The sequence below is a fragment of the Balaenoptera physalus genome (assembly GCF_965194825.1).
Source record: "Balaenoptera physalus genome assembly, chromosome: 7".
NCBI classification, from domain to species: Eukaryota; Metazoa; Chordata; class Mammalia; order Artiodactyla; family Balaenopteridae; genus Balaenoptera; species Balaenoptera physalus.
The window spans coordinates 80,045,297-80,057,385 of record NC_138886.1 but is presented as its reverse complement, the minus strand read 5'-3'; the positions used below and the strand labels follow the sequence as shown (position 1 = coordinate 80,057,385).

The 12,089-nt window shown below is 39.4% G+C and overlaps 1 protein-coding gene across 2 annotated transcripts; it reads left to right on the top strand.

The window, feature by feature from the left end:
• Window positions 1-491: 491 nt before the first annotated feature.
• NDUFB6 (NADH:ubiquinone oxidoreductase subunit B6) lies at window positions 492-11,723 on the top strand. 2 transcript variants are annotated; one of them, XM_082467661.1, is made up of 4 exons: window positions 494-806; window positions 2,749-2,841; window positions 8,092-8,136; window positions 11,545-11,723. In XM_082467661.1, exons 1-4 carry the CDS (start codon window positions 627-629, stop codon window positions 11,611-11,613), a joined length of 387 nt encoding a protein of 128 aa, XP_082323787.1. In that variant the 5' UTR covers window positions 494-626; the 3' UTR covers window positions 11,614-11,723. The 2 variants fall into 2 exon arrangements, with proteins under 2 accessions (XP_082323788.1, XP_082323787.1); XM_082467662.1 differs by lacking the exon at window positions 2,749-2,841 and having other exon boundaries at window positions 492-806.
• Window positions 11,724-12,089: the final 366 nt, after the last annotated feature.

Sequence of the window (12,089 nt, the reverse complement as noted above, 5' to 3'; positions counted from 1 at the left end):
ATAGAGTTCTAGAAGTGGGATTGCTGGCTCAAAGTGTGAATGTGTATAATTCTGCTAGATATTGAGACTATTTTTACTTCTGCAGTACAAATGAAGGAACAGACTGAGACAGCTGCTCAAGGTCGCCTAACCAGTCACTGACAAGTCTGGGGTTTAAACTTAGATGTAACGGGTCTCCACAGACTCTGTAGGTCACGGGAAGAGGATTTGCAAGGTGGGAGAGGCAAATGAAGAATTTTGCATTTGGACGTCACATTCATTGAATCACATATTCTCACCCTCCCAACTCCCAGCACACCAGTTCTTCCTTATCAGAACCTCTAGTCCTCTGACCTCTCATACTTTCTCTCATTCATCACTTCCCTCCTCATCCGGTAACTAAGGCGGTACTACCGCCACTGGTAATCTGGGCCAGTAAACCCGGAAGGTGTGTGGAGGGCTTTGCGCATGCCCAGCCACTACGCGCAGATTGGAGCCGCTCGGAGGCAGGACCAGAGTGACGTCATAACGGTGCGCCGCTCCGTGGCGTCCTAGCAAGGTCGCTTTGCAGAGCGGGAGCGCGCGTAAGTGACAAGACCCTGGTTCGGGGGCGCGCCGTATCCTGCTGCCTTGGTATCCGCGGCGACATGTCAGGGTATACGTCCGACGAGAAACTGCGGCTGCAGCAGCTGCGAGAGCTGAGAAGGCGATGGCTGAAGGATCAGGAGCTGAGCCCCCGGGAACCGGTGCTGCCCCCGCGGAGGGTGTGGCCTATGGAGCAATTCTGGAATAAGTTTTTGCAGGACGGGGCCTCCTGGAAGAACGTGGTGAGTGACGGCCCTCCCACACACCCACCCTGACTCCCGCCCCGTCGCGGTCCCCGGCCTGGCTGCTGGGACGCCTGCTCACCGTAGCCACATTAGGGACTGAGTCGCTCTACCCCCGAAAGTTCCGGTAGTTCCCCAAGGGAGAATCAGGTTCTACCGAGACTTAGGTTTAGCTGGGACGCTCTCTGGAGCTCCCAGGAATCATGGGCTGGGAGTCAGGAGTAAGGAGTCCGGAGCTTGTATGGCTTTGGGATGGTCTTGCCCTTTGGCTGTCAAGTGTGATGAGAAGGAGGCGAATCTTCGCCTGGGTTTTACAGGACACTGCAGGCTTGGTTCTCTTTTGACTGTGGAGACCTTCCCTCAGAATGATGGCCAAGGATTCACTAGAGTTAAAATTCAATGATTTTAGTATTTGAAGACACTTGTCTGATTTTTGAGGTTGAGATTATAGAGACCAACTAACACTGCACTCGACTACCAGAAGGCACAATGAGCCTCTAGCTGGTAATACAGCTCTATGTAATGACCATAAAAGAAGGGGTCCTATTGGTATGCTGAGTGAGTCATATTCAAGAGCCCCCTTTCTTAACCACTACTACGTACGTTGAACACACGCTTTCATTTAAGAATGCCATTCCTGGACTTTGCAGAAAATCACTCACTCAAGTGCTATCTTTATTTTCAGGGTCTCCTGACATTTTCTTGAGGTCGTTAATTAAATCACATCAATTATGAATGATGAATGCTGTATCTCAGAATTCCTTGCGAGTTTGGCTAATAATAATGGATAATATAAGTAACACTTCGGTGCTTACTTTGTGCCTGGCACTTTGCTGAGGGTTTTACATGTGTTAACTTTATTTAATTTTTTACTTCCATAAGGTAGAAACCATTCCTAATCCTCATTTTAAATATGTGGAAACCGAGACTTGCAAAAATTCAGTGATATACCTGTGGTCCCAGGGCTAGGAATTGAAGAAGTTCACTTTGAAATCCATGTGTATCTTATTGTGCTACAAAGTCTGGTGCAAATTTTTTTAAGAAAGTGGTATTAGATACTTATTTATGATGGTAAAATTAAACTCTAATTCAACTCTCCTCTCTTCTCACCCTTTGTATCTCTGGCATTACTTAACTGATTTGGCAGCCACTGGTTGAAAGTTGACATCCCACCCGTCAGCCAGTGATGTAAGGAAGTAAATAATCATTTGTTGAAATCTGTCTTACCTTACTTTGAATTAACTTTTTCTTTCATAATCATATCTATTACAACACTTAGAATCTAGATTGTCTTTTCCCTGACAGGATAGGTTTGTTTCAGTCAAATTGGTTGCCATGGAAAAGTTCCATTTTTAGCTGTCTTTTGCCTTTCTTTTTAAAAATACTGTGTCTGAAGGCACCTCAAAGTGAGCTCGGAACACCCTTATCCCAGTATGTAAAACATTCTTTTTCCAGCATTAGTGCAGTCAAGGTTGTCTGCCCTACACCTAGAATGATACAAGTGGTGTTGATTATGGGTATCTGAAATTGATAAATTAGGGAAATGACTTTACCTGAAAATTCTGTAGTTCTGATTACTCTGGTTAAATTGATTAGAATTATTCTTTCATTATTTATGCCATGTTTTATCTTAAACAAACTTATAATAAGGATATTTTTAGAAGTCTTTTTAAAAACATATTTATAAATACAGTACTATAGTTTTGCAGAATGCTGCTTGTCTTAAGCCTCCTTTGCTTTGAACTCTGTAGGTGTCACCTAGCAGGCACTATGTTTAGTAAGAATGTTCGGTGTGTGAGGTTAGCTACAGACTATATGGAAATATATAGCATTTAGAGATTTTACAATAATCGTGATATTGTTATATCACTGATGCTTTTTTTTCTGCCACAAATGTATAAAAAATAAGATATCTATTTCGTTTATGTTTTTTTCCCCCCAGATCTATAAGACGTACCGACACAGTATCTTTGCTTTTACTCATATACTGATCCCTGTCTGGATTATTCATTATTATCTCAAATATCATGTGAATGTAAGTGTGTTTTAAGTATGTATTTTTCAGAATTTATTTTTAATATTGTACAAAATTATTTCCTATGTGGCTATGCCTTACCCAGCTCTACTTAGTGGACATAATCTGCCACTTATAACTGATTTTGAATTACTTTGAATCCTTTTAGGTAAAAGGTTTAATGAAACTTAGGTAATGTATGGTTTTTCGAAAAGTTGATCTTTATATTAGTTGTTTACAACTTGAATTGCATTTCCTCATGAAACAGTGTTTAAGTGATCAGAAATGTAGTTGACCTAATAATACTGGTGCAAACTCGGGGTCCTGAGTTGGAAGGGAGAAAATAATTTCTGCTCCTTTTTTTTGAGCACAGATCTGGTATAAGATAAAATTCACAATAGATAAAGGTTATCTTTGTCATCATTTCCTTTTCCTTTGCTCTGTCTGGTTTTTCACAACTTACTTTCTTTAGAATTCAGCATGTCCAAAAGCTTGAATTTTTTTCACTGAAAGATCTTGCATTGAACTGAGTCTGTTGCCATATTTTAAAGGCTAGGGATACCCTGGTGTAGGGTGTTAAATACCAGGCAGGGTGAGGAAGGAGCGCATTTTGGGGAGTGGCATGGAAGGGAGAGTGATGGTAGTTGCCCAGCATGGAGTTTTGTAACCCAAAGAGTGAGGAGGGCATTCTTGTGCCCAGTGAGGAGGGTTAGATCCTGAGTGGGTTGCTGAGGGGGTAAGGGGACAGGGAATTGGTGAGTATACCTGTTTGGAGAGCAGCAGTGTCAGCAACCTGGTGTAGGATATTGGAACCTGAGCAAGGGGAGGAAGACATCAGGAAGGAGTGTGGTTTGGGGCAATGATGGAGTTGGCAACCCAAAGTAAAGTGTTAGAATCTGAATGAGGTGAGGAGGTTATTTATACTGGAGTGTGATGGTGGAGATGACAGGAGATTGGTTATATACAGGAAGGTTGATCAAATGAGAACATATGTTGATGATACTGGAACCCTGAATTCTCATTGTCAGAAAAGAGAGTTATGCATATGGAATACAGGGAGAAAACCTTGTGGTACTGGAATGGAATTGGAAGTATTGGTGTGACTCATGATTTTTAGTATGTATTGATAAATATAGAAATAAATATAGCTGTAAATGCAGATATTACCTAGCTCTGTCCATTGATAGGGCCTGTGAGCATTGCTACCCCATGCTATCAATAACTAGCACATCTAGCAGCTGGGCTTATTTTCTAAATATAGTTTTCCACTGAAAGGATCCAGAGCTCCTTGGAGAAATGGCTGATTCCAGGGCTGGGGCAGGGAAAGTACAAGATGAGCTTGTGCCAGAAAGTAAAGAAGTGTGTTCAAAGAATGATGGAGATGAATCAAAAGGACAGAGTCAGCTTGAAAAGACTCCCACTGGAACAAATTTGAGCAGCAGAATAAATGATAGTAATAAATGATAGCCAGCTGTATAAATAAAATGAAAATCCATGAGTCCATACTCATATAAATTAATTAATTAATAAATAGATAGAAGCGAAAGCTTTTTTTTTTGTACAGTAGAGTAAATAAGAAATGGACAAGAAAAGTCACCATTTGAGAATCATCATAGAAATATTTTATTCAGCCAGGGAACATCAAAAGTTGCTAAAATTAATCCCCAAATTCCTACCTTCAACATACTTATTTGTTACAAAGGGAAAAAGAGTAACTTTGTAGTGGAGGAAACCTGGCAGACATCATCTTAATCAAGAAATCTAAATTACATTACCAATAATGGGACAGACTGAAATTGTGTACTGCTTGATAGGATGCAATAAGAAGAAAACAATATGTTTTGCGATGTTCCTGCCAAAAATGTATAAGCTGAATCTAATTGATGGACTTTTCTGCATAATAATTGGCTTGTGACCTTCAAAACTGTCAAGATCATGAAAGTTAAAGAACCATGGAAGATTTGTTCCAGATTGAAGAAGACTAAAGGGACTTGTCAACTAAATGTGAACTTGATTCATGGGCGCAATCTGCTTCGTCAAAAAAACAAAGAGGGGGCTTCCCTGGTGGTGCAGTGGTTGAGAATCTGCCTGCCAATGCAGGGGACACGGGTTCGAGCCCTGGTCTGGGAAGATCCCACATGCCGCGGAGCAACTGGGCCCGTGCGCCACAACTACTGAGCCTGCGCGTCTGGAGCCTGTGCTCCGCAACAAGAGAGACGGCGATAGTGAGAGGCCCGCGCACCGCAATGAAGAGTGGCCCCCACTTGCCGCAACTAGAGAAAGCCCTCGCACAGAAACGAAGACCCAACACAGCCAAAAATAAATATAAAAAATAAATAAATAAATAAATTAAAATGCAATAAAATTAAAAAAAAAATTGACCAATGATGAATTTTTAAAAAAAACAAAAAACAAAGAGATGGCATTGGCAGTCAGAACTTTAAACAGCCTACACGATGGATGGAGAACTGGTTATATGAGGGGCGTTTTTGATAACTCCAAACAGTTATGGAGACAAGTGATAAAATTTGAATGGGTTCTTCAGACTAGATAGAAGGTATTAATAAATCAATGTTAATTTCCTGATCCTGATGGCTGTATTGTGATTATTTTAAGAATATTGTCCTTATTTGTAGGAAGTACATACTAAAGTAATAAACCAGTCAGCAATTCACTATGAAGCGATTCAGTAAAAAAAAGTTTGGGACTGCCTAACAAATTGTAGCTAATCCAGTTGAGGTTTGCTTTCCTGTAGCCTGATGAAAGGAGAGTGAAACAAATAACTGGGGTTCTCAGAAAATTCACTCTTATGTCCCTTGTTCTCTGTTGACTGTGTGGGTTCTTTAAATTTCTGATTGCTGACAACACCTTTGCTTTCTTTACTAAGATTATGTCTGTTGATCATCAACTATGGAATGCCTAGTATGTCTTCCTTTATGGCTGTGGAAAGAATATATAAGACGAAATTCCTGACCTCAAGGAGTTTATAATAAAGTTGGAAGATAGGTATGATTTGGGTAAAAGTATGGAGGAGAAAATCTGTTCCACTTAGAAAAACAAGGAGTTAGTAGTTAGCATGGTCTTGTTTACCGAAGATAGGATTGCCTAGAACTGCGAGTCTCTTGGCTTAGTAGGGTGGGACCAATAAATGGAAGGTCCTGAAAGCTAGGCAGAGGAGGTTGAACTTTACATGGTAGGCAGTGGGAAGCTTTCCATTTTTAAATAGGAGAGTGAGTTGATAAAGTGATATATTTAAACATAAAAAACATTGATATGTAGGGTGAACTGGAGGGAGGAAAGTATTGACATCAGGCAAATCAGCTGGAGGCTGTTGCAGTTTAGTAGATATTAGTTGATGAGAATCTGGTTAGGGCAGAGATAACAGGAATGAAAAAGTAAAGTGAAGCCAGAAGATACTTTTTCAGGAAGAAATAAATTAAGTCGAGTTTTATTTTTAAGTATTTATAGGACATATTAATGACCCTAAAAAGGAAAATCTTTTTAAACTTAAAAATCATACATCTAAATCAATTATGCATTTTAACTAGAATCCTAAAACTAATCTTTTAGAATCTCTAATAGCCTGATTATCTTAAACATTACAAACACTCTATATCAGAATATATGGATTGTCCCAGTGTTTTCAGAACTTATTAAATTTGACATTCATCTGTTTATACCCTGGGTTAATTTACCTTGTCATATCTGTATTTAACTAAATATTTCTAGGATTGAAAAAACACTTATCTCCTAAGAGAAGAAAATTTAACAAGCTGCAGTTACTGGGTTGACAATTCAAGACATTAATATGGCTGCTTATCTGAGGGATTCATACTTCCAGGTGATTTTTCCTGAGCCACAGATGGACGTAATTAAAGGTTTTATGTCAGTAGATGTCCCAAAGCCTCTCTTTTACCTTATTCTTTGTCTTGGTTTGGGTAGGCCTGCATCCTCTATGTTGCACCCAGTTTACTTCAGCTAATACCTTTATGCTTAATTGAATTTAACATTCTCTCTGAAGACATTTCAGTATCTTCTTGCCTCTGGCCAGTTTTTAGAGACATTTGAATGTTCTCACATTGTATTCTGAGTTTCTCTCCTGCTTTTGGCTCCAATTTGCCTGAGTCTTACATCATGCCAATAATCTTTTAAATTTTTTGGTGTGGTATCTTGTACAGATGTGTATGCTTAATAAGGACATTTATTTAGCACCTCCTATGTGCAAGGCACTGTTCTTAACACAGGGATATAGCACTGAACAAGGCAGATTGAGTTCCTGTCTTCATGAAATGTTTAGCGAGACTGGTAATAAGTAGATAAGCAAAGAGGTATATAATGTTATAGGAGGTGATAAGTCTATAGAAGAAAAACTAAGGGTAAAAGACTAGAGAATGACAGGGGCTGCTATTTTTATTAAGCTTCTTTGAGGAAGTGCTATTTGAAAAACACAAATGAAATGAGGATCTGGACCAAGCAGGTATTTAGGAGAGGAGCATTTCAGGTAGAGGAATCATTAAGCATAAGGGCTCTGAGGCACAAGCAGGCCTAACTGATTGTATTAATACAAAGGAGCCACTGCAGCTACAGTTCAGAGAGAGAGAGAGAGAGAGAGAGAGAGAGGGAGAGAGAGAGGGAGAGAGAGAGAGAGAGAGGATCAGAGAGGTAGCCAAGGGCCAGATCGTGTTCTTAGAGATCACAGCAAGGACTTTGGTTTTTTTTTTTTTTTTGGTAAGAATTATGAAACTTTGAGCAGAGGAGTAACAGGAGTGATGCATCTTAAAGGAATCACTCTACTCTGCCTGCAGTGTGGAGAACAGACTGTAGGGAGGGCATGAGCGGAAGCTGGCAGACTAGTAGGTGAAAAAATGATAAAGGCTTGGACAAGGGTAGTAGTACTAGAGGTGGTGAGAAGCAACTAGATTCAGGATAAAATCTCCTCCTGCTGAGGAGTCAGGGTTTTGGGCCTTTGTAATGAGGAGAGTGAAAGTGCCATTTACAGAGATAGGGAACAGTTTGGCACTGAGGGACATTAAGTGTTGGACCTGATTAAGTTTGCAATGCCTGTTTCATCAAGTAGAGATCTTGAGTAAATAATCAAATGTATGAGTCTGGAGCTTAGTGAAAGTTTGGGGCTTAAGTTAAAAATTTGGGATATGAGAAAAAAAAAGGGAAAAGCCAGCGTTTCTACTGAAAAAAAAATTGGGTTATGATCTATTTTATTTTAGAAGAAACTCTAAAACTATAATTAACAGAGCATTACTTTTATTGCAGACAAAACCATATGCCATTGTTGAAAGGAAGCCCAGAATATTCCCAGTAAGTCTTAAAACATCTCTGGTTTTTCTTTTGTTTATTATATTTCTCTTTCCTTTCCCAAGTGATCATTAGACTAAAATTTTCCTTCTCACTGAAAGTTTAAGTGCCTGTTTTGTATATTCTTAAAAAAAATTAGGAGGAAATAATGTGAGGTAGCATTTACAGTTGAACTTGGGATGTGGGCACATTTCTTTTCACCCTGGCTGTAAAGCTTGTGTGACCTTTGTAGTCCTAAAGTGAATTGAAGGTACCAACAGGTTTTCACTGGTGCCGTTTCACGTAGGGTTAAGGACTTAGGGCACTAGCCTGAGCAGACACCTGAGCATTGTAACAGCAACTAAATTCCTCTGTTATTATTTCCAAACTATCATTTCCTATGGCAGTTTGACCATAACCTCTCCATCTGTGAATTTATAATCTGTTAATGTGTGCTTTAAATTTTATGTTATGAATATGTAGGCTATTATCCTAATTTAAAATAAGTCTTCATCATTAAAGATTACTTATTAGTCCGTTGGTATTTTACTAGCTGTTTGTGAGGTTATTGTTTAGCAGAGTCAAATACATGTTATGTTCTTGTTCCATTTCCTAGTCACAGATAATGAACTACCATCAATCTCTAAGTTATGTAATTTTAGAAAACAAAACTCGATGTAGATTCTTGCTTCTATCAAATGACATGGTCACAATAATCCATTGACGACTACAACTGAAGGGAATTTTAGGGAGAACTACCAAAATTGGCTAACTCTTCCAGTTGGAATTCTGCTTTAGGAAATAGTAGGGGATTTCTTCTGTATTTCATTGTGTATAATTGATGTGTGTCAGGGCCTAGGTAGGCTCAATTATCTTGTTGGTTTCAACAAGTTAGGTAATTTATTTATTCTTCCATTTATACATTTGTTTATCATTTATTTTGCCATTACTGTTCAAAGGAAAAGAAGGAGGACTCTCTTTAGAAGACCATATAGTGATTCCATAGCATCTCTCCTACTTCCGTATTTTTTGCCACTGTGGTTCTTTCCTGTTTCTGTACCATTGACGCCTTTGAGAAGCTGCCCCTTTGAAGACCTGAAGAATGCTCATCTGTACATACCTTAGAATAGGATAGACAGTAACAAACAACAAAAGTTTATTTTCTATTGACATCACAGACTAACATAGTTCAGACAATTATAGTGAGGCCATTGGAACTATGAGGCTCCAAGATCATAGGGAAAGAGAGGGCTGGATGTCTCAGGGGATGATTTCAAGGTCTAAGCTTGGAAGTAGCTTACATCACTTCTCTTCATGTCCTGTCGGCCAGAACTCATTCTCATGATCCCACATGTCTTTGTGCTTTTTTATGTTTCTCAGCCTCCCATACCTGGAGTCTCTGCCACAGTGTATCCTTCTAGTCAACAAATAGCTCTTTGCTTCCTTCTTCCCACACATGTAACACAAGTCCCTTTTCTAGGGAGAAACCCCAAGGTCCCATTACATCACTGCAACCTAAGATCTTCAGATGATGTATAGTAATATCCGTCAGGGTTATTCTTGGAGATTCTTCTCTTGGAGATTTGAGGATCAATGGCAAGTGAACTGTATCCCTTGCCTCCCAACCACGCCCATTATTCAACGATGGAATTTGGACAGCATAGCAGTCACTTGGCTCTGAAACCCCAGTGGTCAAACACTGTAAAGACTCCTAACCCCTGTGTGTGGGAAGTTACTTGAACAGGACTGATTTTGCTTCTGGAAGGAACACCTTTGTTCATTGTTCTTCCTGGCCCCTGGCTCAGTCTAGGGGGATTCTTTCTTTTCCATTATCAACCTAGACCACATCTAAAATGAGTACTGGGAAGTAGGCCCTCCTTAGGGTTGTACAGCCTTTAAAGTCTCCCTCCTGCTCACAGAAGGTTGAGGGCCAGAGGTTGTTTTAATCAGAAACAGTCATAGGCTTTTATTGTCTGTATGTTTGGTTTCTTTGACCATCTAGTTCTCACATTTGGCAGGCATGGAAAGAAAAATACTTGGTAGGAGTCTAATCTTTTTGCTTCTAGTCAGTCCCACATGGTAGTATCTGTGGTTTCTATACATAGTTATCAAGTTGTCTCATTTCTTTGTCCTTATTCTCCTGCCTCTCTCAACTCAGTTGAGAGGCAGCTATGTGGAGGCCACCAGAAACACACTCTAGTTCAAGGGCCACCTTTGTTTCAGTCTGATCTTTGCCACGGTGCTGGGTCCCTCTGTTTACTGAGTTTTATTGGGCTTCTGTTTCTCAGAATCTTTTCAGTGTTGTTACTGTTTAGAGACTCAGAAACAATCGATCTGATTTTCTAATATTGCAAGGTCCTGAATTTTTAGATTCTTATTTTTATTTCTCCTTTCAAATCAGCCACTTCTTACCTGAGCTTATGTTTCTTAAAATACATTACTAAGGCAGCCACTAGTAGTTAAACACATACTGTAACGTTTTTTCAGGTACTTCTCCTAGAACCTCAAGTTCATTAGACAGTCTGCTTCTAAGTTATTAGTGCCTTTTATTTCCACCTTATAGCCTCCAATGCCAGTGTCCTTGTAGCCCCACTGCTAAGCCAGTGCCATGTGGTTCAATTTTTATTACAGCAGCATTAGTACCACTTCAAGTTATTAATTTCTGTGTTAGGGTAATGCTAGCCGTGGTAACAAGTTTTCCCCCAGGTATATAATGGCTTAAACATAATACAAGTTTATACGGTCCTGAGCCGTACCAGGTCAGGGAATGGTAGGTGGTGATGGGGATAATTCTACTCTACTAAGTCAATTCATGGACTATCAGGCTGATGGAACCTGCTGTCTTAAACAGAGAGCTGAAATTAAAGCTAAGTACTTTGCCTAAAATTATACAGCTTGTCAGTGGAGGGTTCCAGGATTCACACTACTTGGTTCTGGCTTTAAAGTCCATGCCCATTCTGCCATACACACTGTATCTAGGTTTGGAAAGACACCCGAACCAGCTGCCCAAGGAAAGTTTGCATTCTGTCTCTAATATCCATTCTGAGCCAAACGGTAAACTGGTGACTGCCTAACACATTCAGTTGCTGGGAGTACATTACCGCCTTATACTGAAGTGAAGATGTTTACCTGCAGCTTTCTAGGGCTTCTGTTTCTTGGGGCCAAGCAAATAAAGATTATCCTTTTATCACTTTGTAAAGACAACTTTCATGTCCTTTCTAGTCATTTTTGAGTGAAACTTCCCCTATTCTTTCCCTTATACCTTAAGATTTTGAATACTGGTTGCTCATCTTTAGACAGCTTCTGTTTTGCCTGTGTCCCTTTTAAAGTGTGAATGCCAGAAGTGAACTAGATTTTCCAGTGAGGTCTGACCAAATGGAACTATCACCTCTGCAGACAAGATTTTTCACTAATGCATCTTTGTTTTTCTAGGGTGATACAATTCTGGAAACTGGAGAAGTAATCCCACCAATGAAAGAATTTCCTGATCAACATCACTGAAGATTACTTTTAAAATTTCGAAGGTGTTTGAGCCCAAGTTTGTTGCTACATTACCACACTTACTGAATATATTTTCTGGAAAAGTAACTTTAATAAAGTTTACTCAGATATGTGTTGTCTGTTTCTTCCCAAACTGTACGATTCTCTCTGTACAATTTGAGACTCTTTGACTTACCTAACAATAAGTAAAAAATAGACATGCTAAAAAAATGGTATGGGCAATCACCTACTTTTTCTGGCCATTTTTAATTTGGAAAACAGCATGTAGAAAATTATTTAGTCACATGATAGTTTTTTCTTAAACAGTACTTAATCTACTGTGATGTGAACGTATACAATGTAATGAAATGTTGCAGTAAACAAATAAAAGAACAGAAGTTCCACACACTTTTAAAGGCGGCTTTCTGAAGCATTTCAAAAGTATTTTAGAAACTCTAGATTAAAAGGCCTAGATGTAGGTTGCTTTGTTATGTGAG

Excerpts from the sequence above, each read along its gene's own strand:
- NDUFB6 (XM_082467661.1), top strand. The coding sequence starts at position 627 with ATGTCAGGGTATACGTCCGACGAGAAACTGCGGCTGCAGCAGCTGCGA. Across the intron at positions 2,842-8,091 it reads ATCTCAAATATCATGTGAAT|ACAAAACCATATGCCATTGT; the intron begins GTAAGTGTGTTT and ends CTTTTATTGCAG. Across the intron at positions 8,137-11,544 it reads GGAAGCCCAGAATATTCCCA|GGTGATACAATTCTGGAAAC; the intron begins GTAAGTCTTAAA and ends TTGTTTTTCTAG.